The following is a 25095-nucleotide window of genomic DNA, read 5'->3' on the forward strand; positions in this document are numbered from 1 at the left end:
TGTGTCGTTGTCTATGCTGGTTTTCAGGAAGGCGCCGCTGAGACAGGAGCACGGAGATTCAGTCAGTACAGTCCTGGGATCAGGAGCAGACAGGCAGATGGACGAAACTGAAGAGAGGGTCCCAAGGAGCCACAGATTCATGTGGGATTTCCGTACACAACAGAGACTGCGTTTTATCAACTCGACGGGGAAAAGACATTTTACTCAGCGAACGGCACTGAAAAAACTAGCGAGCTGTTTCATTTCCGCCTTTCATTCCACACATCAAAGATTCTACGATGTGCACGGAAAACAGATGTAATGATTTTTTTTTTTTTAAATATTTTATTTATTTGACAGAGAGAAATCACAACTAGGCAGAGAGGCAGGCAGAGAGAGAGGAGGAAGCAGGCTCCCTGCGGAGCAGAGAGCCCGATGCGGGACTCGATCCCAGGACCCTGAGATCATGACCCGAGCCGAAGGCAGAGGCTTTAACCCACTGAGCCACCCAGGTGCCCCCAGATGTAATGATTTTTAAGTCATTTTTGAAATCCCCATCTAGGGACCATTCAAACTTCCAGGCTCAGCAAAAAAACCTCACGGTTTAAACACAGCCGTAAAGCAATGCGTGTTTAGGATGCCCTGAGAATCAGCCGCACGACCTCCTTCTGCCACGCAAACTTGTTCCCGTTTCGGGACTTGTGTGTTTGCCGGCCGCCCCCGTGGGCAGGATGCTCTCCACCCAGCCCCGGCATGACTGACTCTCTCTCACCCTTCAAGCTCAGCTCCAATGTCGTCTCCTCAGAGAGGCCTTGCCTGTCACCCCATCTGCGGTGGGCCTCACCCAACTCAGTCACTGTAACACACGGCCCCGTTCATTCCCTCTCCACACATCATGTGTCTAATGCTCTGGCTTGTTTGCGCCCGTTAGAGCGCACACTCCTTGAAGGCAGCCCGTCTCATTCATTGCTTTATTGCTTGGAATAGTGCCGAGGACAAACTACCTGCTTAACTGTATCTCTTGAATGAAGCAGTGAATCAATGACCCCCTCCTCGGTTTAAGTATCTGTCCAGTGTCTGAGCGACAGTCTCTTTCAAGGAAGCTGACATGTTTTTCTCTTAACCATCATAGAACCCTTATCAATACATCTGTTTTCAATCTTCTGTTTTATTTTTAAATGCCTGCCCACCCGTGCTTGGTTTCTCTCGCATATATCTTGAGTTGAAGAAATTCAACTTATTGTAAAACTAAGTTTTTGAAAAGGCGTGGGTTCGTAGCTTATCCAACTAATGTGTTAGCTGATTTTATTTAATACTTTGACACCAAAAGATGACAGATGCTGCCTCCAAACCATTCTTTGTTCACTTTTTGATGCATGCTTAGCCTGCTGGCCCCACATTCAGGGGTCCATGGTGGACCGTCGTAGGGGAAAGGGGCTCCATCGGTCAGCGTTCTGTCTACACAGACTGCAGAAGGGACGAGCCTGAGTGTGCTGCTCTCTATGTGCCAGACAACACGCCCTCTCCCTGCTTCTATGTCGTGTGCGCACAGCAGCATCAGACCGAGTCGCGTACGCATGGGAAGACCGACCTCCTGTGGCTGTGACCCCCCTCTTACATGAGGTGACCTGCTCCCAACACCTTTCCCTATCGGCATCTCCAGGCCTAGAATTCCTTTCTTCTCTTTCCACTCTTCCCTCTGCACCTTGAACATCCGCCTGACTAAAATGCTTTTCCTGAATAAACATGTGCTCTAGACGATAGTTCTCCTCAGCAAAGGCACACAGAGAAGAAACAGGAGAGCGACTGTGGCCCACCGGCTTTCCCAAAGATGGCCGCAGTAGCTCCCATCTCACCCGCCCTTCCTGCGGGGTGACACTGACATTCCTCCTGCCACATGACGGGATTTATGTCCACTTCCCTCCCATCCGGGTGATGCTGTAAGACCTAGGAGACGCTAGTTGACTTCTGAGGATAGATCTCTAAAACACCATATACTTTTGCCTTGCTCTTTGGGGATGCTTCCTCACGGATCCCAGCTGCCATGCTGAGTTGAGTTTGAGGTGTCTGTGGACATCACTGGAAGAATGTGGGTTCCAGGTGGCCGGGCTAGAGGCAAGACTCTGGCAGCCACTGGTGTCAGGGGATGACGAACGCTGTCCAGAATTGTGAAGAGAAGGCAGCGAATGACCTCAAAGAGAACCCTGGAGAACCCCCACCCCCCAGGGCCCGAGCGGAACCCTTCCCCCATGCCGACTTCCACAGCGAGTTCTTCAATCAGGTCCTTTAGATTCTAGCCCCACCACCCACCTCCATTTCTGACACCACCGTGTCTAGGCTCTGGTGACTTCTTGATTGGATTACTGCAGGTTTCTCGTTGGTCTTCCCCTTCTAATCAGGACGGAGTGACGTCCGCGCTGCCGCTAAACGTCATTCCGAGAAATTCGTCATCTACTTGAAATCTTTCAGAAGTCCTCTGTGTCTTTTTCATAAAATCCGAACTTAATAGCGTAATAAATCAGGGCTTTGGGATTTAGAGCTCGACCTTTCTTGCTGCATGTCACCCAACGTAGTCTGCTGTAGCCACACAAAACCCACAGTGCTCCAGTATGCAGGGTTCTCCTGCAGGCGCCCTCCCCCATCTCCTTTCTTTAAGTCTGATGCCTCCTCCTCTCCTTTCCTGGATCCGAATAACCTTACTTCTTGAAAGCTCCGTTCAAGTAGCATTTCCTCTGGGAGGCCTTCCCTGCCCAGCAATCTGATTTAGATGCTCTTCCTGTGTTCCCACATTATCTTATTTATGTACCCATTATGGCTCTCAACACTCTGTATCATTGCAATTCATTATTGATGGGTCTGTTTCCTTCGCTGACCTGAATATACAAAGTCTCATTCAACCTTGTGTTCTTGGCAGCTGGCGCATAGCAGTAGACATGTAACTGCGCACCGAATTAGGACATCATTGCTAACATTTATTGAGCGCCTTCAAAGTCATCCTCGCTCCCTGAATCCTTGTGGCACTATGCGTGAAGTGGACACCCACAGAATTTCTCTAATCTGACGGGAGTCTGCTCAAGCTGGGCTGTGGAGGGGGGTCTGCCTTTAGAACCTGTGCTCTTGACCACACCACATGACCTCTGGCCTCCTTCTGGACATTTTACTTACATTTTGTCTTGTGTTTTGTTTTTTTCAAAGAACTTTACTTTCTACATTGGAAGCTCCATGCGCACAGGAGTCGTGCCTTCGTCATCTTTATGTCCCTTGCAACAATGGATATGACGCTTTTCCCATAATGCCTCCTTCCCCTGAGTCATGCAGTACCTAAGAAATCAGTGTGGGGTTTCATACCAAGTTTCTAGAACAACGCTGTTAGAGCAACTGTGACCCTGAAGTGTACCAAATGTATCTCAAGTCCGTTTCACAACATTCCCACGTGATACTGTTACTTCTGCCGTTTTGTGAATGAGGAATGTGGGCTCAGGAGGCAAGGAGGTGGGAAACATTATGGTCACCAAGGGACCAACAGGTGCTGGGAAAGACACCCGAGACCTCAGCCAGAGACACTTAAGGGGATTCTCCTGGAAAGACGCACCACGTGGGACCGAGGGTTGGGAGCCCTCCCAACCGCAGATGAGACGGCACCCCCTGCATTCCACAGCCAGCCGCGGGGGGCTCTTCAGACCTCTCTAGTCCAGGATTTCATCCATATGCCTCATTACATTCACTTTGTGAATGTAATGTGTAAGTTTTTAGGAGGACCGGCATTTTTTTTCCCCTTAGCCTCAGGTGTCTCCAGGATCCTTAAAACAGATCAACTTTCCATAAAGGAAAGGAAGCTTTTTGAATGCCAGAACAAATGATACATTTTTTCCAGTAAAAGCTTTCAAAAGGCCCCAGCGTTCTTCAGCATGAGGTGTACATTTTCTCTGTCTGTCCTCAGTTATTAAATGCCTCAAAATCACTGCAGACTCTGGGAGACATTTGGCGAGTTCACCCAGAGTAATTACCCCCGAAGTACAATGGTCGTTTCAGCTTTCTACCAAATCTTCACGCCTGAAGTCACAGCTTTGGACGTGGGGCACATGGGGTACAGCCTGAGCACAGGAATTTCGCTTCCTTGGCCGGGCCTGACCATGCTGCCTGGCAATGTCGGCCTATTCAGAGCAAATGCTTGTAAAATTGTGGTACCTCCATACCACAGAGCACTGTGATCTGACCCCCAAGCCTGGTCCTCTTCGTAGGCTCCCAGCACAAGGCTCCTCTCCTCCCAGTTGTGCGAGCTAAGTCCTCCCTGACACTCCTCTTCCTTTGTCCCCAGCCAGCTGACTTGGTACCAAGTCCTGTCCCCCTGAGGCCATATCACACCCACTCTGGCTCCTTCCACACCACAGCCAGGAGCACTTTCTGGGAGTACAAATCTCCCCACCCCTCCCTGCTTTGGCAGGCGTTCATAAACCTGATCTCAGTTTGTAACTAACTTTGCATTCAGTCAATTAATGTAATTTCACACCAGTTCTAATCAGTAGCTGTATATGGGGTATACGGAGCATTTATGATGTACAGAAATCAGAGACTACAGGGCCCCTACTGTGTTCACGACAGGAATTTAAAAATACATCTGTTGGACACAGTGCAACAACTGATAAGATTTTTAGGATGATAAATCTATGGAACACTGGGAAAATGAGGAGTTTACCTGTAGTTATTTTCTCAAGCTTCCATTATTACATCTGATAATCTAATCCACTGACATGTAATTTGCAAGTTTACCTTCCTCATCATTCTAGCATCTCCGTTTTTTTTCTTAAAATCCATGCAAAAACTCTGGCAGGTTAAACAAAACTAGCCACAGAACTCCAACCAAGAAAATGTTCATTTCTGCAGCTGAAAATCAACAGAGTTTGGAAAATGATTTCTACCTGAAGGGAAAAGGCTCCTGGCAAAGAGAAGTTTCAGTTAAAAACAACACAACCATTGCATTTGTTCCAAAATGTGCACAGGCGGCATGATTTCACGGTTTTCTTTCTGGGCCCTGCAGGGGATAGAGAAAGACTTTGTAACGACATGGCTGAGTATAGTAAAATCAAGATTGTACTTTATTCTTCCGCAGTTTTCCTTATTAATGACCTAACGTGCGATTTCCCAAATTTGTTGGGTGAGCAGGGTGTCTCTCATAGAAGAGGAGTGGGTCACACCTCAGTCCATTTTGAATGTGTCTCATCAGCCACAATTCAGAGGTCCCTAAATCCGAAGGACCTGAAGGTTCCTCAAAAGAAAGTATTTGGGGAGACAGCGGGAAGTGCTGGATTTATGACATTCGATTCGCCCAGGGTGTCCTGCCTGCTCCAACGGAAGGCAAAATGAATTCTACGACTGCCACATTTGAAAGCTCGAGACTGCTATGTTTTATTCAAACCACCTCCCTCCTTTCAAGCCAGTAACTAGGGAACAGGCTGCTTTCCATCCTAACCACGAGAGCAACCTAAATTCTGCCCCCAGTAAATGATGGCCCTCTACGTCCAATTATGTGTGGATACAGAGAGCTAAGTATGAGCCCTGGAATATGAAATCCAGCCCGCTGCTCATCCTCTGGCTCCCTGCCTCATCCGGGAAGAAGCACGAGGTTCTCTGGTACAGCTTCCTAGCCAGCGAAGAGCCCCACCTACAAATAGTCAGTGGCATTAGAAGCTTCGCTCTTCATTTCTTGGCTTGCCGGCTGCTCTCACTGCTGAAAAACCACAAGGCTTTTCCTTGTACTTAATATGGCCTCTGCCCTCTCCGCCTCTCTCTCCCCGTTGAACCACAACAGCAAAACATCCTCCGAGTGGCAACCTTTCAAATGCTGTAAAGACAAGTGTCCATCCTCTCCCCTTCAATTTCCCATGATGGTTCCTGAAGTAATTTGTTTTTTTTTTTTGAGAATGCTCCAGGTCAACTCCAGATTGGCAGTGATCTTACAGAAAAATGATACTGAACTTGAGAGGAGTTCTACCCCAGGGAGACCCGAACCCCGGTGACTAGAATCACCTGTGAACCTTCCAGAGCATCAAAATCGCCGGGGATGCCTGGCATCTGAACATCTGTACAACTTCCCAGTGGTTCTGCTCATCACCCAGATTTGGGAATGACTCATCAAATCAGGGTAGTGGGACCGTTTTTTCTGATCTTCAAACAGAATTTTGCTTATTTGAAAACAATTGGGAGGTAGGAAGTTTTAATTAAGTCTTCATGTCAAGGGCAAATCATTGACAACAGGTGAGGAAATTCAAGAAAGGAACCAATTTTTTAGGTGAATTATAATAAACAACACGCTGCAGAATGGCATAAGCTGGTTTCTTTGGGAATCAGGTCCATAGTAGCTGCCTGGGTGAGTTCCTGAGAGTTAAGTTAGAGACTCTCCTTAGGGAACTCGGGGCGGGGGTGGGGGGGGTAGTAAGTATTTGAATCAAGCTTAGAAATTCTATTACTGAAGAGTATTAGGAGTTAGTATTCTTAATTTCTTATTATACTTAGTATCTCCAATCCCTTTGACTGTTTTTGATTTCCTGATCTCTCTGTGGGGCTCTGTGGGCCTCGTAGTCTGACTGCAGCTCTGTGGATGTCAGTATCTTTCTACTCCATTTTTCTCCACCTGTTCTGTAAAGCTGTGTGTATGCTGAAGCGTACAGCTGGCTTTCCAAGCAAGTCATTTCTTTTGACTCCTTCCTAGGTGGTAGATTCCTCAAGGTCAAAGACTATGCCTTCGACTTTCTTAATGACCCACGGTGAGCATGTCAGTGTTGGCTATTTGCAAAAATCTTTGATCTTCTCCAAGTCTCCCAAAACGTTGAAAAGGAGAGAATACTTTCTAACTCATTCTATAAGGCCAGCATTACCCTGACACCCAAGCCAAAGATAATTCAAAAAACTACAGACCAGTATCCCTTAAAATATTCATGCGAAAGTCACGTACAAAGCGAATTCAGCAGCATATTACAGGGGCTGTATACTAAGGCTATATGGGACTTACTCCCAAAATGCAAGGGTTGTTCAACATACGAAAATCACTATAATACATTAACAAAGCAAAAAAAAACCAAACCTCATTTCACAAAACTTAATACCTTTTCTTTTTTTTTTTTTTTTTTTTTTTTTTTTTTTTAAAGATTTTATTTATTTATTTGACAGAGAGAGAGGTCACAAGTAGGCAGAGAGGCAGGCAGAGAGAGAGGAAGGGAAGCAGGCTCCCTGCAGAGCAGAGAGCCCGATGCGGGGCTCGATCCCAAGACCCTGAGATCATGACCTGAGCCGAAGGCAGCGGCTTAATCCACTGAGCCACCCAGGCGCCCCAATACCTTTTCTTGATACAAACACTCAAACTACAGATAAGAAATTTCCTCAACGTGAAAGCCACACATGAAAACCGCCCAGCTAACATCACACTCAGTGGTGCAAGGTTGAAAGTTTTTTCTCTAAGATCAGGAACAAGGCAAGGATGTCTGATTTCACCACTTTGATTCAATGCAGTAGTGAAAGTTCTAGCCAGAGCAATAAGGCTGTTGCCTTATAAGAAATAAAAGACATACAAATTTGAAAAAAATGAAGTAAATTTTTCCATTTGTGAATACTGTGATCTTAGATGTAGAAAACCCCTAAGATTCCCCTCCAAACTGTCAGACTAAACAAACTCAGCAACGTTGCATGATATAAAATCAACATACAAAAATCAGTTGCTTTTCTATACACTAACGATGAACAATCCGAAAAAGAAAATTAACAATCCATTTAGAATACCATCAAAACAATAAAATACTTAGGAATAAACTTAACCAAGGAGGTGAAGATTGATACATTGAAAACTATAAATAAATATTGCCAAAAGAAATGAAAGCAACACAAATAAACAGACATCTTCAAGGAAGACAGATTCAATGCAATCCGCTCAAAATCTCAACAGCGACTTTTGCATCTTTTTTTTTTTTTAAGTCCTAAAATTCATATGAAATTTCACGGGTGCCTGAACAGCTAAAACAATCTTGAAAATGAACAACAAAGTTGGGGGCCTCATACTTCCTGATTTTAAAACTTACTACAGGAAAAAAAGTGTCACAGTGGCATAAGAACAGACATATTGATCAGTGGAACAAATAAACACTCACATATACGGCCAATCGACTTCTGATAAAAATGCTAAGATCAGGGGCGCCTGGGTGGCTCAGTGGATTAAGCCGCTGCCTTCGGCTCAGGTCATGATCTCAGGGTCCTGGGATCGAGTCCCGCATCGGGCTCTCTGCTCGGCAGGGAGCCTGCTTCCCTTCCTCTCTCTGCCTGCCTCTCTGCCTACTTGTGATCTCTGTCAAATAAATAAAATCTTTTTAAAAAAAATGCTAAGATCATTCAATGGGGGAAAGAACAGTCTTTTCAACAAGTAGTGCAGGATAAACTGGATATCCACATGTAAGACAATGATGTGGGACCCTTACCTAATGCCACGTTTAAAAATTAACTCAAAATAGATCAAAGACTTAAATATAAGAGCTAAAACTCTTAATAAAACTTTCACTAGAAAACAGAGGGCAGTTTTGTGACTGGATTTGGTAGTGATTTCTAGGATGCGGCACCAAAGGCAAAAGAAAAAAAACGGATCCACTGGACTACATCAAAATTAAAAACCTGTGCATCAAAGGATACGATCTATAAGACAGTGAAAAGGAAAGGGAGAAAATATCTCCCTGGAAAGGGATTAGTATTCAGCACTTAAAAAGAACCCCTACAAAGAATTCAATTTTTATAAACACACAACCCAATTTTAAAAACAAAGAGCTTGAATAGACATTTCTCCGAAGAAGTTATACAAATGGCCAGGGAGCCCATGAAAAGATGCTCAACATCACTTGTTGTCAGGGAAAGGCAAATCAAAACCACAGTGAGATCCCCAACACCAGTTGGGACAGCCACTACCAAAACCATTCCAGGGAAGTGGAGACAATTGTTGGCAGGGATATACAGAAACTGCTGTGCTGGGGCATCACCGGTGGGGAATGTAAAGGTGTGTAGAAAAACAGCATGGAAAACAGTTCCTTAAAAAGCTAGAACAGGGGCACTGGGTGGCTCAGTCAATTAAGCGTCTACCTTTGGCTCAGGTCATGATCGCAGGGTCCTGGGATTGAGTCCAGCTTCAGGCTCCCTGCTCAGCAAGGTGTCTGCTTTGCCCTCTCCCCCTCCACCCATTCATTCTCTCAATCCTTCTCTCCCTTACCCTCTCTCTCAAATAAATAAAATCTTGGGGGGAAAAAAGGTAAAATAGAATTAAATGGTCCAGCAATCTCTTGTATAGACTTGAAAGAGCTGAAGTCAAGGACTCAGATATTTGTCCATCCGTATTCATAGCAGCATTACCACCCAAATGTCCAAGAGATGAACGGATAAAAATGTGCATTCTATGAACTATTACCAAGTCCGAACAAAGGAGATGCTGACACGTTCCTCAACATGAAGCTTAAACACGTGACGTAACTGCAATAAGCACACTAAGTGCAATAAGCAAGACACTAAAGTACAAATATTATAGGATTTGAATGAGTGACCTACAGCAGGCGAAGTCTGCTGACAGAGTCTGACAGAAAGCAGAAATGGCGTAACTAGGGCCAGGGGAGGGGAGGTATTATTTAATGCATACGGAGTTTCTGTTTGGGAAGATGAAAAATCCTAGAAATCAATGGTGTTGACAGTTGCATAACGTTGTGAATGTGCTTAATGTCACTCCGCTGCACTTAAAAACGGTTAAAACGGGGGCTGGTTGGTTAGGCGTCTGCCTTCGGCTCAGGTCACGATCTCAGGGCCCTGGGATCGAGCCCTGCATCAATCTCCCTGCTTAGCAGAGAGCCTGCTTCTCCCTCTCCTGTGCCTGCTGTCTTCCCTCCTTGTGCTGTCAAATAAATAAAATCTTTAAAAAAACACACCCAAATGGTTAAAATACCAAACTCTATGTCGTGTGTTTTTTCCACAATAAAACACTCCGATAATGCCACAGTGAAGGCTGGGCCACGAAGTTCTACCTACTTGAAACCTGGATCTACTAAGTTCCAGCTGAGTGACTGTGGGAAAACGCCTCCACCTTGCAGAGTTTTAGTTTCTTCTTGTAAAATGAGGGTATCACATATCCATGGAGGTCACTGTCAAGGTCGAAAGTAAAATGCTGAGTATACCAACGGCCTATCATGCCATCAACCAACAAATGATGGGTTGTTAGTGCAGCAACTCTGGAAATAAAAAAACGTAGTATGTTATCATAGAAAACATAAACGAAGGGCGCCTGGGTGGATCAGCTTGTTAAGTGACCACCTTTGGTTCAGGTCATAATCCCAGGGTCCGGGGATCGATTCTCACATTAAGCTCCTTGCTCAGTGGGGAGTCTGCTTCTGCCTCTGATCTCCTCCCCTCTCATGTCTCTTTCAGTCTCTCCCTCTTTCTCAAATAAAAATAAAATCTTTTAAGAAAATTAAAAAGGGGGGGCGCCTGGGTGGCTCAGTGGGTTAAAGCCTCAGCCTTCCGCTCAGGTCATGATCTCAGGGTCCTGGGATCAAGCCCCACATGGTGCTCTCTGCTCAGCAGGAAGCCTGCTTCGCTTCCTCTCTCTGCCTGCCTCTGCCTACTTGTGATCTCTTGTCTGTCAAATAAATAAATTAAAAAAAAAAAAAAAAAGAAAATTAAAAAGGGGCGCCTGGGTGGCTCAGTGGGTTAAGCCTCTGCCTTTGGCTCGGGTCATGATCCAGAGTCCTGGGATCGAGCCCCACATCGGGTTCTCTCTGCTCAGCGGGGAGCCTGCTTCCTCATCTCTCTCTGCCTGCCTGTGATCTCTGTCAAATAAAGAAATAAAATCTTAAAAAAAAAAAAAAAAAGAAAATTAGAAAAACACAAATGCACAAATGTTAAAAAAAAAGCTTCAAAAGAAGAGAAACAGGTACTGGGTAACCAAGGAACTTGAATAAAGGGAGGGGCAGTCTTGGCTTTGCAACAATTCACGAGCTCTCGGGAGTACAATTTCCTTTATTAAAGTTTCCACACGAGGTGTGTGATCCGGATATTTGAAAGAGAGAATGCCATCTAAGGTCCCCAGCGACGATCTAGTTCACCCATCACTGCGCTCCTTCAGAGAGATGGATACACAGGAGTGTTTCCAGGACGTCACCCAAGAAGGAGGGAGCAGGGCTTCAAGTACTCCAGCATGGGGGGAATACCCCCACCATACCGATTTTGCTACACTGGGAGGGACAAGGAGTGCTAAAATGCTGCCTTTTAACCCATTTGCCCCTCTCAGGTTCTGTGATCCTAAATTTACATCTTTAAGCTTGGGATTTGGGGAAAGACAGTGCTACTACTATGGAAAGATGGACGCGAGGTACATGATCACATACAGGCACGTGACTGCGTGTGCTGTTTTACACGTGCAGAAGGCTGTTCTGGGACAATCTCTTTGGGTAACAGAGGGAGTAACTTCGCAGCAAAAGCAGTAAGGCCATTCTCCAAGTGTATCCAGTTGAACTGGAACCACCCAGGGTAAGGGGCACTGTGTCTAGGCAGTCGAAAAAACCCTAACTTTTGACTCTCCAAAAACTTAACTATTATGAGTCTACTGTTGTCCTGTTACCTGCAGGCCATTAACACACAGTCTGTGTATGTTTTATATACTGTGTTCTGACAAGCTAGAAAAGAGAAAATGTTAAGAAAAATCCCAAGAGAAACTATGTTCACAGTACACGTTTATCGAAAAAAAATCCACTTACAAGTAGACCCACACAGCCCAAACTTCCATGTTGTTCATGGGTCAACTCTTCTTCTAATTCGCAAAGACATTTTAGGCAGAAAGGAAAAAACACACTCAAAAGCCCACAAGCACAAATAAACCAACTTTAATAGATATTATTTTGTATTTATATAGCGCCTTCTTCAAGAACCTTAGATGCTTTACAGACATTATATCTAATTAATCCCCACAACAACCCTGTGAGGTAGGTACTACTCCCATTTTACAAGATAGGGAGACTGAAGCACAGAGAGGTTAAGTGACTTGCCCAAGGTCACACAGTTAAATTCACTGAAGAGCCAGGACCTGAGCGCCTTAGCCTCCTGGCTCCCAGTTAAATACCTCATGAGAGAATCTTTAATGAAAAGTGTCCTTAAAGAAAGTATCAAGAGTAGTATGTTATGAAAGTGAGGTCTTTCTACTGCCATCACCAAAAAGAAAAAAACCCGATACTGATGGTTAGAGGCAACAAGACCCATATATTACACATGTCCTTTTTTCCCTTTTCCTGAAGTCTCACGGTCCCTGTCTTCAGCAATCTTCTAAAGGTAAAGTTTCCAAGACAGAAGCCATAGGACTTAGCAGTGAGACTTAATTTAGAATATTTACTTTCAGTTACAATAATTTATAGAAATTTTTATTCCAATATACAAAAAATATGGGACAGCCATCCCAACAAACATGTACATGGTTAGAGAGCAACCAGCCACCCTTTACCACCTACCCCTGCCCCTCATTTCAATCACAGTCAACCAACACACAACCTCACAATGCTTTCTAGATGGGTCATTTTTCTTACTAAATACCTGCATTTCCCCCCCCAACCCTCACCCTTTGTTCTCAAAGTATACTGAGTTTCTGATAAGCTTCAAAATGTTTTATGTAGACGCAGCTGTACTAAGAGTAAAGAGGAAACTAAGAACCATCACCCCACAGTCCCTGCCTGGACAAATCATACTCTGAAACATGGTGTAGATGTGAACAGTGTGTGACTACCAAAGAACTCAATAAAAATGCTAGAACTTGCTTTAGTAGGAGATTTAACCTTGCTTTTACTGTATTTTTTTAAAATGCAAAATGTAGAAACAAACACAGCGTAGTATTCCAATGCTGTACCTCTATGCAAATGACTTCATCTATCTCTCTTATCCATGCTGTGGCCTGACTCAAGTGAAGACTGCCTCAGCCTCACTTTACGTCTCTCTGTGCTGAACGCTGCAGAAACACCACCTCGAGTTCCAAGACAATTTGGTTTAAGCCCTCAAAATAAAAAAATGTATCCACTTCCATGTCTGTGACCTTCCCCACATTCTCGGTCATGATTCTCTGTGCAATGTAGTCATCGGGCAGGCTACATAATTTGTACAAACCCACTCCAGCCAGCGTAAAGTTTTAGCAACTATAATCTTAAAAAGCAACTTGTCAAAATACATCATTTTCTCCCAGCACATCTGTTCAAACAGCCCGATTAGCCAAGTGACCCTGTTAAAGATCAGTTCATGGAACGAGTAGGTGAAGTCATTTCCTGAGCTAAAAGATACAGATAATAAATGTTAATAAATAGCAGCAGACAAAAAAGTTTTTCGTTTTTTTTTTCATATTCAACAGTATTAGTCAAAGAAGTTTAGAAAATTACAGCAATTAAAAAAAATTACTTCCTAAAGGGACTTAAAGAACATCCAAGGCCTGATCGTTGTGATTTGGACTCTGTATTCAATTATCTCCTGCATGTTACGACTGGCCACCATCAGACAACTTACTGATGCATGGAAAAGTGTCGACCGCCACGGTTCACGTGCATTTGACATGACATATATTACTTCTTCAAACTCCCAACAGAAGAAAGTCTTAACAAATGCAAAGTGTAATCTCTGAACACTCTTCCAGTAAGGTTTGTGAAGATGGAGGGCGGGGGTGGGGGGAAGAGAAAAGGACTTGCTCCGTGTGTTCCCGGCCTGTGCCACGAACACTTCCTCTTCGTCGGGTGTGTGCAGCGAGCCTCCGGGGTTGCTGGGGTTCTGACAGATTACTTCTTTCCCGGGTAAAGACATTTGAAAAGAACATAACTGCTACGACACCAATTTTCCAAGCACGGCCTCATCTTGAAACGTCAGAGAACGTGAGAGTGCTCAGGACTGGTGAGCCCCCACGGGGCCACACCTTCCTTCATCGTTCCAATTGTGACAGGGAGTTTCTGATATTTTTTTTATGTACTGAGATTAAAGCTGAACAACTGATTTATAAACTCTAACAAAAGGACAAATATTAGCCAGAGATATCAGTTCCTCCTGAAAAAGATTATTTACCTCCTCTCGTCGCAAATTTTTCTTAAGGTATCCTACGACTTGAAAATAGAGTTTAAAATTCACCTTCAAAATAGAAACAAACAAAAGGACTAGTTAAACTGACAAAAACTAATAAAAATATGTTCAAATTTACTGACAGAATCATGGGCACTTCACAAAATACTTAAGACTCTACCAGCTTTCAGTAAAATAAATAAGAAAAAAAATTATAATTACAAAGCCAGTCTTTCCCCTTGGGGAAACAAAAAGCCACTTTTGACCAATTGTTCCCTACATATACATATACTGTATATTATTATAAGCTTCTTCAGAGAAGCAAAACGTATTTGCCTTCCCGACACTGGATATTCTAGTGATCTGAGTTCTGACATCAGGAAGGCAACCGCAAGTGTTGGGCCCAAATGCAGTTCTGGTTTACACTTGAAAAGACCACCGAATGTTCCTTCTGTGTGGCTTCAGCACGGGCAAATTTACGCAGTGTGTTCAGTGTGATCTCCTTAAATGATCAATACGACCTAGCACGGATTCCTAGTCTTTCTACTGCACCCCCAAGGAGTCCAAACCATTACTGGTGCAATTAATGAAGAGAAACGCATGTCAGTTACTGGAAGGCTGTTTTACAAGAGGAGCTGCTATCTCTGATTTCACCTCCTTGTTGTTGGAACTGCACGGACAGCATGATACCTGAGCAAATAAACCAACTACCATGATAGGAAGAGCGTGTTAATCCACAGTCTTTGCTTTATTGTGTGCAAAGTGTGCTACTGCCCCCTGAGCGTCCTGCATTTCTCTTGTCTTGAAAAATCAGTGCTTAATCCTTTCCAAAATAACCAGAGAAGAAATGAGGCAGAAAGTATCTCTTCATCACGGTCCCGCTCAGTCCCGAGACTGATAGAAAAGGATGTAACCAGACTCTGAGTTCTTTGAGATATCTGATGTCAACCCGTAGAATTCTTCAATAGCTTGTGCATCTATTTTCTGTGAGGCAAAATGGAAATATTAGTGCAGAAATGAGCTCTACAGTCCAGTAAAGTCTTCCACATTTCTTAGAATCGTGCCTCTCATGTTCTTGTTTATAGAAGAGCCCTGCCCGAGAATGGCTTAAGTTAAAAAGACTGATCATGCCCAGTATTGGTGAGAATGTGCCGCAAACAGGGCTCCCACACGTAGCTGGCAGGAAGACAGAATGGAATGGAGACCTTGGGGAAATGTTTAGCATTATCTTGTAAGGCTGAACATACAACTACCCTTCGATCCAGCAAGTTTATTCCTAGGGAACAGAATTACCTGACCCATATGAAACCACCAATTCCCAATCATTTGTAACCTAGGAAAATGGCAATTTCTTATGGTCCTACCTAACAATTACCCAAGAAAAATGAGTGCGTACGTCCAGCATTAGATAGGGGTGATCGAGGCAGTTTTATTGATAATAGTCGGGAAGGGATAAAAAGGCAAATTTCTAACTTGTTATATTCTTACAATGAGAAATTACAGAGCAATAAAAAAGAAGCACTACTATAGGCAGCAAGAATGAACTGCTAGATACAAAAGAAGTCACACTGGAGGAGTCCATTTATAGTCAAACAGAGGCGAAACTAATCATAATGATAAGTCATCAATAGTGGGTTCAGAGGACGGTGGGGAGTGAGAGGGAAGAGGATAATAAGGGGGCTCATCAAAGGGTGTTACAGAAGTACTCTCCCTTGATCTGGAGAGTGGTTACAGAGTGTGTATGTGCACATACATACATGTGTGTGCAAACCCACACATAAAAAATTCAAGTGCTGGGGCCTGGGTGGCTCAGTGGGTTAAAGCCTCTGCCTTCGGCTCAGGTCATGATCTCAGGGTCCTGGGATCGAGCCCCGCATCGGGCTCTCTGCTCAGCAGGGAGCCTGTTTCCTCCTCTCTCTCTGCCTGCCTTTCCGCCTACTTGTGATCTCTGTCAAATAAAATAAATAAAATCTTTAAAAAAAAAATTCAAGTGCTGCTTAAGATCCATATACTTTCTGTACGTGTATTATAGCTCAATCATTTTTTTTTTAGACAATGAAAGATTTTTTAAAATTAGTTTTCTTGTGGAAAGCTTTTCGTTTTAATCTATGCATTTTGAAGGTCACCTGACCATTCAAGCGTTGGGGTTGGCTATCGGGGAGTAAGAAGTAGGAATCCGACTACAATCTGAAAACCGACATTTATCCAATATTCATCATCTGTCATATGAATGAGAGGCTGGGAGAAAAAAACAGAAGAATAAAATACACACACAACTTTGAAGAAAAATAAGAAATTCAGGAACTACTTACTTCTACAATGTCGTCATCAAACAATAACCAAAAATCATGACTCTTAACTATTGCAATATAATGTCCTCGATTGGGACCACTAAAACAAAGAGAAAGAGAAGTTAATTGTATACAATGTTTATTAATACCCCTCTTCTACGCCCTCGACGTCATGTTCTATAAAGGAGAATAACTGAAACCGATGAAAATACTCCTTATCTAATCCTCCCCAAAATATCAAGCTACACTGATGTGAACTGACATTCAATTTTATAATCAAATAATTAGTACTCTACTTTGAGAGCTATAACCAGCATTTTATTTACATAAAGCTATGCTATTAAAATTTTTGTTGTCTTTGTAATAATTTTTTAATTATAATGTTTAAAATAAATTTCAAATATGCATCTCTGAAAATTTTAATATATTTTTTAGCATTTGGGAGAGATAGAGGATCGAGGGTCAGAGCCCCCTGAGTTAAACTACAGAACATATGTAGAATTTTTTCTTAAGTTTTATTCCCTTGGCCATAGTTTTTCTCTTGAGGAAAAATACCATATGATGCCTAAAAAAACAGATATCACATCTGTAGTTCTGGAATCAAGCTTGACCCTAGAAACTTCTTTAAAAACAAATGGCATTTTGCTAGTATTATTAGTGCTATTTTTAAGTACCTGGACCTTAGTCATTGTAATTCTTAGAATTGCCTCTGCAGCTCATTTTAAACAAATCTGGAATAAAGAAATCTAGAAATGCATTAAAATGCAGGTGGGATTTTTTTTTTTTTCCCAAAAAAAATCCTTTGCTTTATAAAGGACTTGGTAAAGATTTTAACCTCACAGTTTAAGTGTGACTCATTATAAAAGCTTCTATATAATTCTTTAAGGTATAATTCTATTACAATTATATTATAGAATTTGAGATAATTTTCAACACAAAGTACTGTTTATGGTGAATAGCAACATCAGATAATAGAATAAGAACCCTCCCATGTGGCCCTGCCTTGGCTCCTCTGATTGTTAGGTGAGATGAGTACCTCAGGTGACAAAATGACAAAAACAAGAGTACTGCTCTTTCTCCACAGAAGAAAATACCTCAGAACCTTTTTTAAAAAAGGTTTTTAATACTAGAAAAAACTTAAAAAAAAAAATACTTCCCCATTCTTACAGGATTCTAGAGTCTTGTGTTTTATAGTGAGAGGGTAAGAATTTTTTTTTTTTAATTTTTTAAGGTGGTGAACTAAAGAAAAAATCTCAGAAAGGCTGAGGAACAGAGCCAGAGAGGAAAGGAGGCGGGTGGGCTGAGGACCCCTGGGTGTGAGACTGAAAAGGGTAGCAGCCTTTTCCTCCTGCAAAGAGGCAGTCTGAAGGACCAAAGACAAATGTTCACTACAGAAACTAGTAAGAGAAGAAAGGCTGATAAACTTCACCCTATGAGAGCCATGGCTTAGGGACGTGCATTCTGAACACAAGACATGCTCAGTGCAATATGGTATGAATGCATCATAAGTGCTAATAACTGCTGGTCGCTGTGGGGGTCAGAAAGGCACCCATATCCTCCTGGCCTGAGGACACCATGAGTACAGGAGAGAACCCTCCAAGAACTCCATACGGGGCCCCATACGATATAAAAGCGGAGTTGCAGGGGTAGTGTAACCTATAGGCCTCACGCAGGAGAGGGGGCAGCCGGGAGGAGGAGGGCTGAGGAAGTTGGTTACAGTGGAGCTGGGCCCTGAGACGGGCTGAAAGGATCATACACACGAAGTCCGCAAGCACCTGTCAGAAATCTACTAGATGCCAGACACGCGGGAGCGAGACCGCAGGAGCTGGGCAGGCACAGGCTTGCTAGCAATGAACACTGTCCGTGCCAAGGATGCGGGGAAAGTAAACCCTTTGCACTCTCATATGAAACGTAACTACGAATAAATCTGGTAAGTAGAAAATAAGATTTGAAAAAGTTCTTAATCTGTTATTAATGGGCAGATCACTTTCTGTTTTAAGAAGTGCCTGTTCTGTTAACGGAGACAGCCTTCCAAACTGATAAACACACGCCGGTACTGAGCAGTGAGTTACGGCGGGCAGGACGCATCCAGCAGCTGGTGAACACAGAGGCGTGGCAACAAATGGAGCAGGGCTGGATGAGAAAGGCACCCAGGGCCGCTTTCAGAGAGGTCTGAGGAGGCCAGGAGGGGAAGAAGGCAGGGGAATTGCAGTGAGAGAAGAGGAATAAGGAGTTGGGGAGGGAGCCCAGCTGTGACCAGGAATCTCAGAGCTCACGGTCTTGTGAGTAGAGCAATTCCAGGAACCCCAGCATCATCTAAGCAGAGTGAAACCTACGAACTGTGCCCAAATCTGAAGAGGCTACGGCACAGGTAAGTTGGGATGTGAAAAGGTACTGTAAGGGTGTGGTTACTGCCAAGAGCACAGGTGCAGCAGCTGAGTGATTTGCATCCCCTCTATCACCGGAACGTGGACATTCAGGGGATACCATACGAAGCCCCGGCGGGCACAGAACATCCTGCACGCCTGCCCCACGGACAGAGACCCCGACCCGCGCGGCCCACGGCTGCAGTTACCTTCCACAGTGAACCACCACGGCGACAAGGTCGTACATTCTGTCAGGATTGGTCGCATCACCCGACGTGTTAAACAGACGAAGTTCTAAAGGAAACACTACCCGGTAAGACAGTTTTGTGTATCGATGAAGCTGATCCATGTATTTAAACCTCTTCAGGTGCAGAGCCAGAATCATGGGCAGTTTTTTAACTTTCATCCTATTCAAATAAACACGGAAACAAAATTTCAGGAAAGGCATTCGGACCATGTCTTTAAAAGAACTCTCAAACTTTCTGATTCCATTAGCAAACAGGTCACGGAAAGTGTGAGTAGCCCAGCACCGGCCACTTTTGCGTATTCCTACCCATTATTTTTACATTGGCGAAGCAACATTCTGAATGTCTTGCGACGATCCCACCCCACCCACCATCACCAAACAACGTAACAGGACTTTGTCCTCCATACAGCTTCAAAACAGATGGACTGGCCTCAGTCCTTTGTTCAGAAATCCGTATTCTGAAATACAGGCCCCCAGGATCGGGCTAACTGCACGGGAGGCCGATACGACGGGTGGAGGAAAAGCAGTTCCTCACAGCTGCTGACTCCTCTGGATGTGCGCGGAGACCGAGAGCTGCTGGTTCCATCGGTCTGTCTGACTCACTAACGGGTGGAGAACAGGCGCAGTGACAAAAGCGTTACTAAAGACCATTCTGTGAAAGGTGTTTGCCGGAGGTAAACAGCTCCAGATGAAGAGTGAGGACTGCATGTATTCTAGAACGGGAGTTAAATGACCTGCAGACTTAGGAGCTAAGTTTTTAACTGTAAAACAACTGGCCATCTTCCACATTCTAGACAATCCTCAGTATGTCCTTCAGTGCCATTTCTCCCTGGCACGACCTCTGCACTTGTACTTCATCCTCTGAAGACTCGACTCACACGACGAGCCCGGCATCGGTACCTCCTCCCTTCAATCCCCCGTCGGCCCTTCGCGGAGTCACTGTATTTAGATGACTGTGGGGCTTTCTCTTCTTCTAGGATCTGAAATCTTGACAGGTAGAAACCTTTTTCTTTTTTCCCATTTTATTTCTCTATCGAACAACATGCCTGGCACATGACAGATACTTGACAAATGTAGCGGAACCGAATTTTGTATGTATTCAATGAAGCAAAACGCTTTTCATAATTAAAAAATGAAATTTACTAAGCCAGTGTCTCTAATGAAATGAAAACAAAAATCATTTTGTAGCATTATAGTAAATCTGCATCCTACAAATCTTAAATGTGGTGGGCAGCTTATTACTCCAGAAACATTTACTATTCTACTCTGACCTTTGAAAAACATTAGTAAGAATAAACATAAACAGATAATCATTCCTGGAAAGAAATTCAGCAGTGTAAGAGTCTTTATGGTCTTTGCCTCAGTAATCTCACTTCTAAAAGGGAAATATATCATCTCAAATACAAGACTTCTCAAAAAAAAATTTCTAGAGTTATCTTATATTGTGAAAAACTGGAAAAATCCAGGAGACCGGCGTATCACAGAGATACTGTGAGTTGTTTCAGACCACACCACGGTTAAGTAAATATTGCAATACAGCCAGTGAAATGAAATATTTGGTTTCCCAGTGCATACTAAAATTAGATTTATACTATACTGTATCTATTAAATGTGCAACAGCATTATGTCTAGAAAAACAATGCAGATGCATTAATTAAAAAATACCTCTTTGCTAAAAAAGGCAAACCATCATCTAAAACTTTAACAAGTCACAATCTCTCTGCTGGGGACCAGGGTCCTGGCTCCCTGCTGATGGTGGCTGACTGATGAGGGCGGTGCCACTGCAGGCTGGTGGGGGCTGTGGCAATTTCTTTCTTTTTTTTTTTTTAAAGATTTTAATTATTTATTTGACAGACAAAGAGTAGTCAGAGAGGCAGGCAGAGAGATAGAGGTGGAAGCAGGCTCCCGGCTGAGCAGAGAACCCGATGTGGAGCTCGATCCCAGGACCCTGGGATCATGACCTGAGCCGAAAGCAGAGGCTTTAACCCACTGAGCCACCCAGGTGGGGCTGCGGCAATTTCTTAAAGGAAGACAAGAACGTCTGCCACACCGACTGGCTCTTCCTTTCATAGAGGATTTCTTTGTAGTATGGGACATTGCTCGAGTGTTTCACCCACAGAATTTCTTTCAGAATTAGAGTCAGTCCTCTTAAACCCTGCAGCTGCTTTCTCAGCTAAGTTGATGTAAGATTCTAAATCCTTTGTGGTCACTACAACAGTCTTCACAGCATCTCTACCAGGAGCAGATTCCAGCTCAAGAATCCACTTTCCTGATTCATCCATGAGAAGCAGCTCCTCGTCCATTCAAGTCTGGTCATGAGACGGCGAACACTGCGGTCCCATCTTCTCGCCCCACTTCTAACTCCAGCTCTCTTGCTGTTTCCACCACCTCTGCGGTGACTGTCTCCGCGGACGCCCTGAACCCCTCCAAGTCCTCAGGGACGGTGGGAATTAACTTCTTCCAAACTCCAAACAAATGTGGATATTTTGACCTCTTCCAATTGTTCTTAATAGTATCCCATTCCAGGAAGGATTCAATTGACTTTGCCCGGATCCATCAGAGGAATCACTTTCTAGACCGCTAGAGCCTTATGAAATGTATTGCCTAAAGAATAAGACTGGAAAGTCAAGATGACTCCTTGATTCGTGGGCTATGGAATGGATGCCGTGTCAACAGCCATGGAAACACTCATCTCACTGCACATCTCCATCAGAGCTCTTGGGAGACCAGGCGCAGTATCAGTGAGCGAGCGGCAGTATTTGAAAGAATTTTTTTTCTGAGCAGCAGGTCTTAAACGTGGGCTTCAAATATTCAGTAATGTTGTAAACAGACGTGCTGTCACCAGGCTTCGTCGTCCCATTCCTAGAGCACAGGCAGAGTAGGTTGAGCGTCATTCTGAAGGGCCCTAGGGTTTTCGGAACGGTCAGTGAGCCCCGGCTTCAGCTGAAGTCACCAGCTGCATTAGCTCCGAACGTAAGTCAGCCTGTCCTCTGAAGCTGTGGAGCCAGCATTGACTTCTCCTCTCTAGCTCTGAAAGTGCTCGACGGCATCTTCTTCCAGTAGAAGGCTGTCTTGTCTACACTGGAAACCTGCTGTGGTGTGTAGCCGCTTTCATCGCTGTCATAGCTGGACCTTCTGGAGAACTTGCTGCAGCTTCTCCCCCAGCCCTCGCTGCTTCCCCTCGTACTTTCTGTTACGGAGCTGGTTCTTTCCTTCAACCTCATGGACCAGCCTCTGCAGCTTCAGACTTCCCTCTGCAGCCTCCTCATCTCTCTCAGCCCTCCCAGAATCACAGAGACCTAGGGCCTTGCTCAGAGTCAGGCTTTGGCTTAAAGGAATACTGGAGCTGGTTTGCTCTTCTCTCCAGACCACTCGAACTTTCTCTGTATCAGCAACAGAACTGTTTCATTTTCTTATCATTCATATGCTCACAGGAGTAGCACTTTTAATGTCCTTCAAGATTGTTTCCTTTGCATTCCCGACTTGGCTGGTTTGGCACAAAACACCTAGCTTTTAGTCTATCTTGGCTTTTAACATGCCTTCCTCCCTAATCTTAACCATTTCTAGCTTTTGATTCAAAGTAAGAAACATGTGATTTTTCCTTTCATTTCAGCACTTAGAAGCCAGGCCACTGTAGGGCTACTAACTGGCCTCATTTCAATTTCGTTGTGTCTCAAGGAACAGAGGGGCCAGAGGAGAGGAGAAGAGGTGGGGGGATGGCCAGTGGACAGAGCACTCAGGACACACACATGTATCCGGTAAGCTTATCATCTTGTATGGCATGGTCTATGGTACCCCTAACAATTACAAGAGTGATATCAAAGATCACTGATCACAGATCACTGTAATGAATGTAATAATAATGAAATAATAATGAAATAATAATGTAATAATAATGAAAAAGTCAGAAATACCGTGGGAATGGCCAAAATATGACAGAGATATATAAAGTCAACAAATGCTGTCAGAAAAAGGGCATTACTAGACTTGCTTGTCTCAGGGATGCCATAAACCTTCAACTTGTAAAAAAAAAAAAAAATGCAGTATTTGTGAAGCACAAGAAAGCGAGATATGCCTGTACCCACACCCACCTTACACAAGCCCCTTTATGCAAGAGGGAACCATCACCAACTCATTTTTGAGACCAGCATGAACCTGACACCAAAACCTGACAGAGGTTTAAGAAAATTAGACTAATGATACCCCTCATGATATTTCAAAGATATGAAAATCAAGAGAACATTATCGAACTGAACCCAGCAACATATAAACCTCAGTCGGTGATGATACAATAGTTCTTTTTTTTTCTTTTTTTTAGATTTTTATTTATTTATTTGACAGAGAGAGAGATCACAAGTAGGCAGAAAGGCAGGCAGAGAGAGAGGAGGAAGCAGGCTCCCTGCAGAGCAGAGAGCCCGATGTGGGGCTCGATCCCAGGACCCTGAGATCATGACTTGAGCTGAAGGCAGCGACTTAATCCACTGAGCCACCCAGGCGCCCCCGATACAATAGTTCTAAATGCAATTTTATTTGTTCCTCAGGTTCTTTCTAAAGACCAATAACTGTAAAAATGGAAAGATTCCTTTATATTCCTAAATTAGCAAAGTAATAATAATAACATAAGGGGCATCTTAAAATAATAGATAGCGTCCTTTTCCTCCTGAAGAAAAGAAACCTTGCCCCCACTTAAATTTTCCAGAAATTTTACATCTCAGCAGAAAACGTATGCTTATCAGCAATGTGATTTTTTAAAAACAAGCATGTCCTCTTCCAACCTAATCCAAATATTTTTCTAGACAGCCAGGGATGGGCAGACTTATTTTCTTGGCAAAAATGCACTGCCCGCGTTACACACCAGTTCACTGTAGAAGGGGCAGCAGCCACATCCTTCCTATTCAGGGTCTTATTAGCCAGAAGCAGACCCTGACCGGAGGGAGCCAAGAAGGAAAGGGAAGAAGCCAGCTGAGGATTCGGTCTCTGGAAAAGTCGTACAGAGGGCAGCTTCAGCTCTGAATTTCACTACTCTGCACAGACAGCAAGGTAACTGGGCTTTCGCACTCTCATCTCCATCAGCTGGTCAAAGGCCACTGCGGGAAAGAAACTCTGGGGAGCTTCCCTCAGCAGCAGACCACGGGGAGTCCCCCGGAGAGGAGCCGGAGTGAGAGCATCCTACAGGAGTGGGGGCGCTGGAGGACCGGCACTGTCTGCCCCCATTCCCGGACCGGAATACCAGCTACTCCACTGAGGCAGCAGACGGCCCCAGGGACACAGGTGCCAGGTTCCAAAGCTGTCTGCTGTTTTGATTTTTCACCCCTCCCCACCCCGGTCAAGAAAAGCCAGAAACCACTTCTTTAAAGTACATTTTCCCATCTGTATAAGCCGTGTGAGCCCAGCAAAGAGGGCTGTACGGTGAATGTGGGCCAAAGGGCACTAATAGGCAAACTCTGCCAGAGAGAAATTTAATATCCTAGCACAAGCACCTAAGAACTTAATAAAATTCTGTTAGCAGAGAAGTCTTTTTTTTGAAGATTTTTATTTATTTGACAGAGAAAGAGAGAGAGAGAACGAGGGAGGGGAGCAGCAAAGGGAGAGGGAAAAGCAGGCTCCCTGCTGAGCGGGTGGTGGGGGGGGCGATCCCAGGACCCTGGGATCATGACCCGAGCCAAAGGCAGACATTTAACTGCCTGAGCTACCTAGGCACCCCAGCAGAGAAGTTTTGACCACACAGAAGAGTTTAGTAGTTGTACACACATGAAATCCCATTATTCTCATATCCTGTCCCATCCAGAAGGCCTACCTGGGGTAGGCAGGCTAAGGAGTGAGAGGGGAACAGAGGCTAGACTACAGGTGAGGAAGACACCAGATGACTGAGTTGTCAGCACTGAGAGGAAAGTCAGGCCCTGAAAGTCCCAAGAAGGTCTCATGTTCAAAACCTAATGTGAGGGTACCAGGAGGCAGGGCCTCGGGAGGTGCTTAGGTCGTGAGGTTGGAGCCCTAAGGAATGGAACTGATATCCTTATAACAGAGACCCTAGACAGTCTGCCAGCATCCTTCCACCACGTGCGGATGCGGTGCGAGAAGGCACCTGCAAGGAAGCAGGAAGAGGGCCCTCACGGGCACAGGGCAT

General features: G+C 44.2%; 1 protein-coding gene across 4 annotated transcripts in view; it reads right to left on the reverse strand.

The window, feature by feature from the left end:
- Positions 1-11854: 11854 nt before the first annotated feature.
- Positions 11855-25095, reverse strand: part of USP12 (ubiquitin specific peptidase 12) — a 161379-nt gene continuing 148138 nt past the window's right edge. For all 4 annotated transcript variants that reach the window (XM_045978535.1, XM_045978536.1, XM_045978533.1 and 1 more), the window contains 3 exons: positions 18931-19128; positions 16377-16455; positions 11855-15048 (listed from right to left, as the gene is read on the reverse strand). In XM_045978535.1, the coding sequence (XP_045834491.1) occupies positions 14947-15048; positions 16377-16455; positions 18931-19128 (379 nt within the window). In that variant the 3' untranslated portion in view covers positions 11855-14946. The remainder of the gene's footprint in view (positions 15049-16376; positions 16456-18930; positions 19129-25095) is intronic.

Source organism: Meles meles, chromosome 14, assembly GCF_922984935.1.
Source record: "Meles meles chromosome 14, mMelMel3.1 paternal haplotype, whole genome shotgun sequence".
In the NCBI taxonomy this organism is placed as follows: Eukaryota; Metazoa; Chordata; class Mammalia; order Carnivora; family Mustelidae; genus Meles; species Meles meles.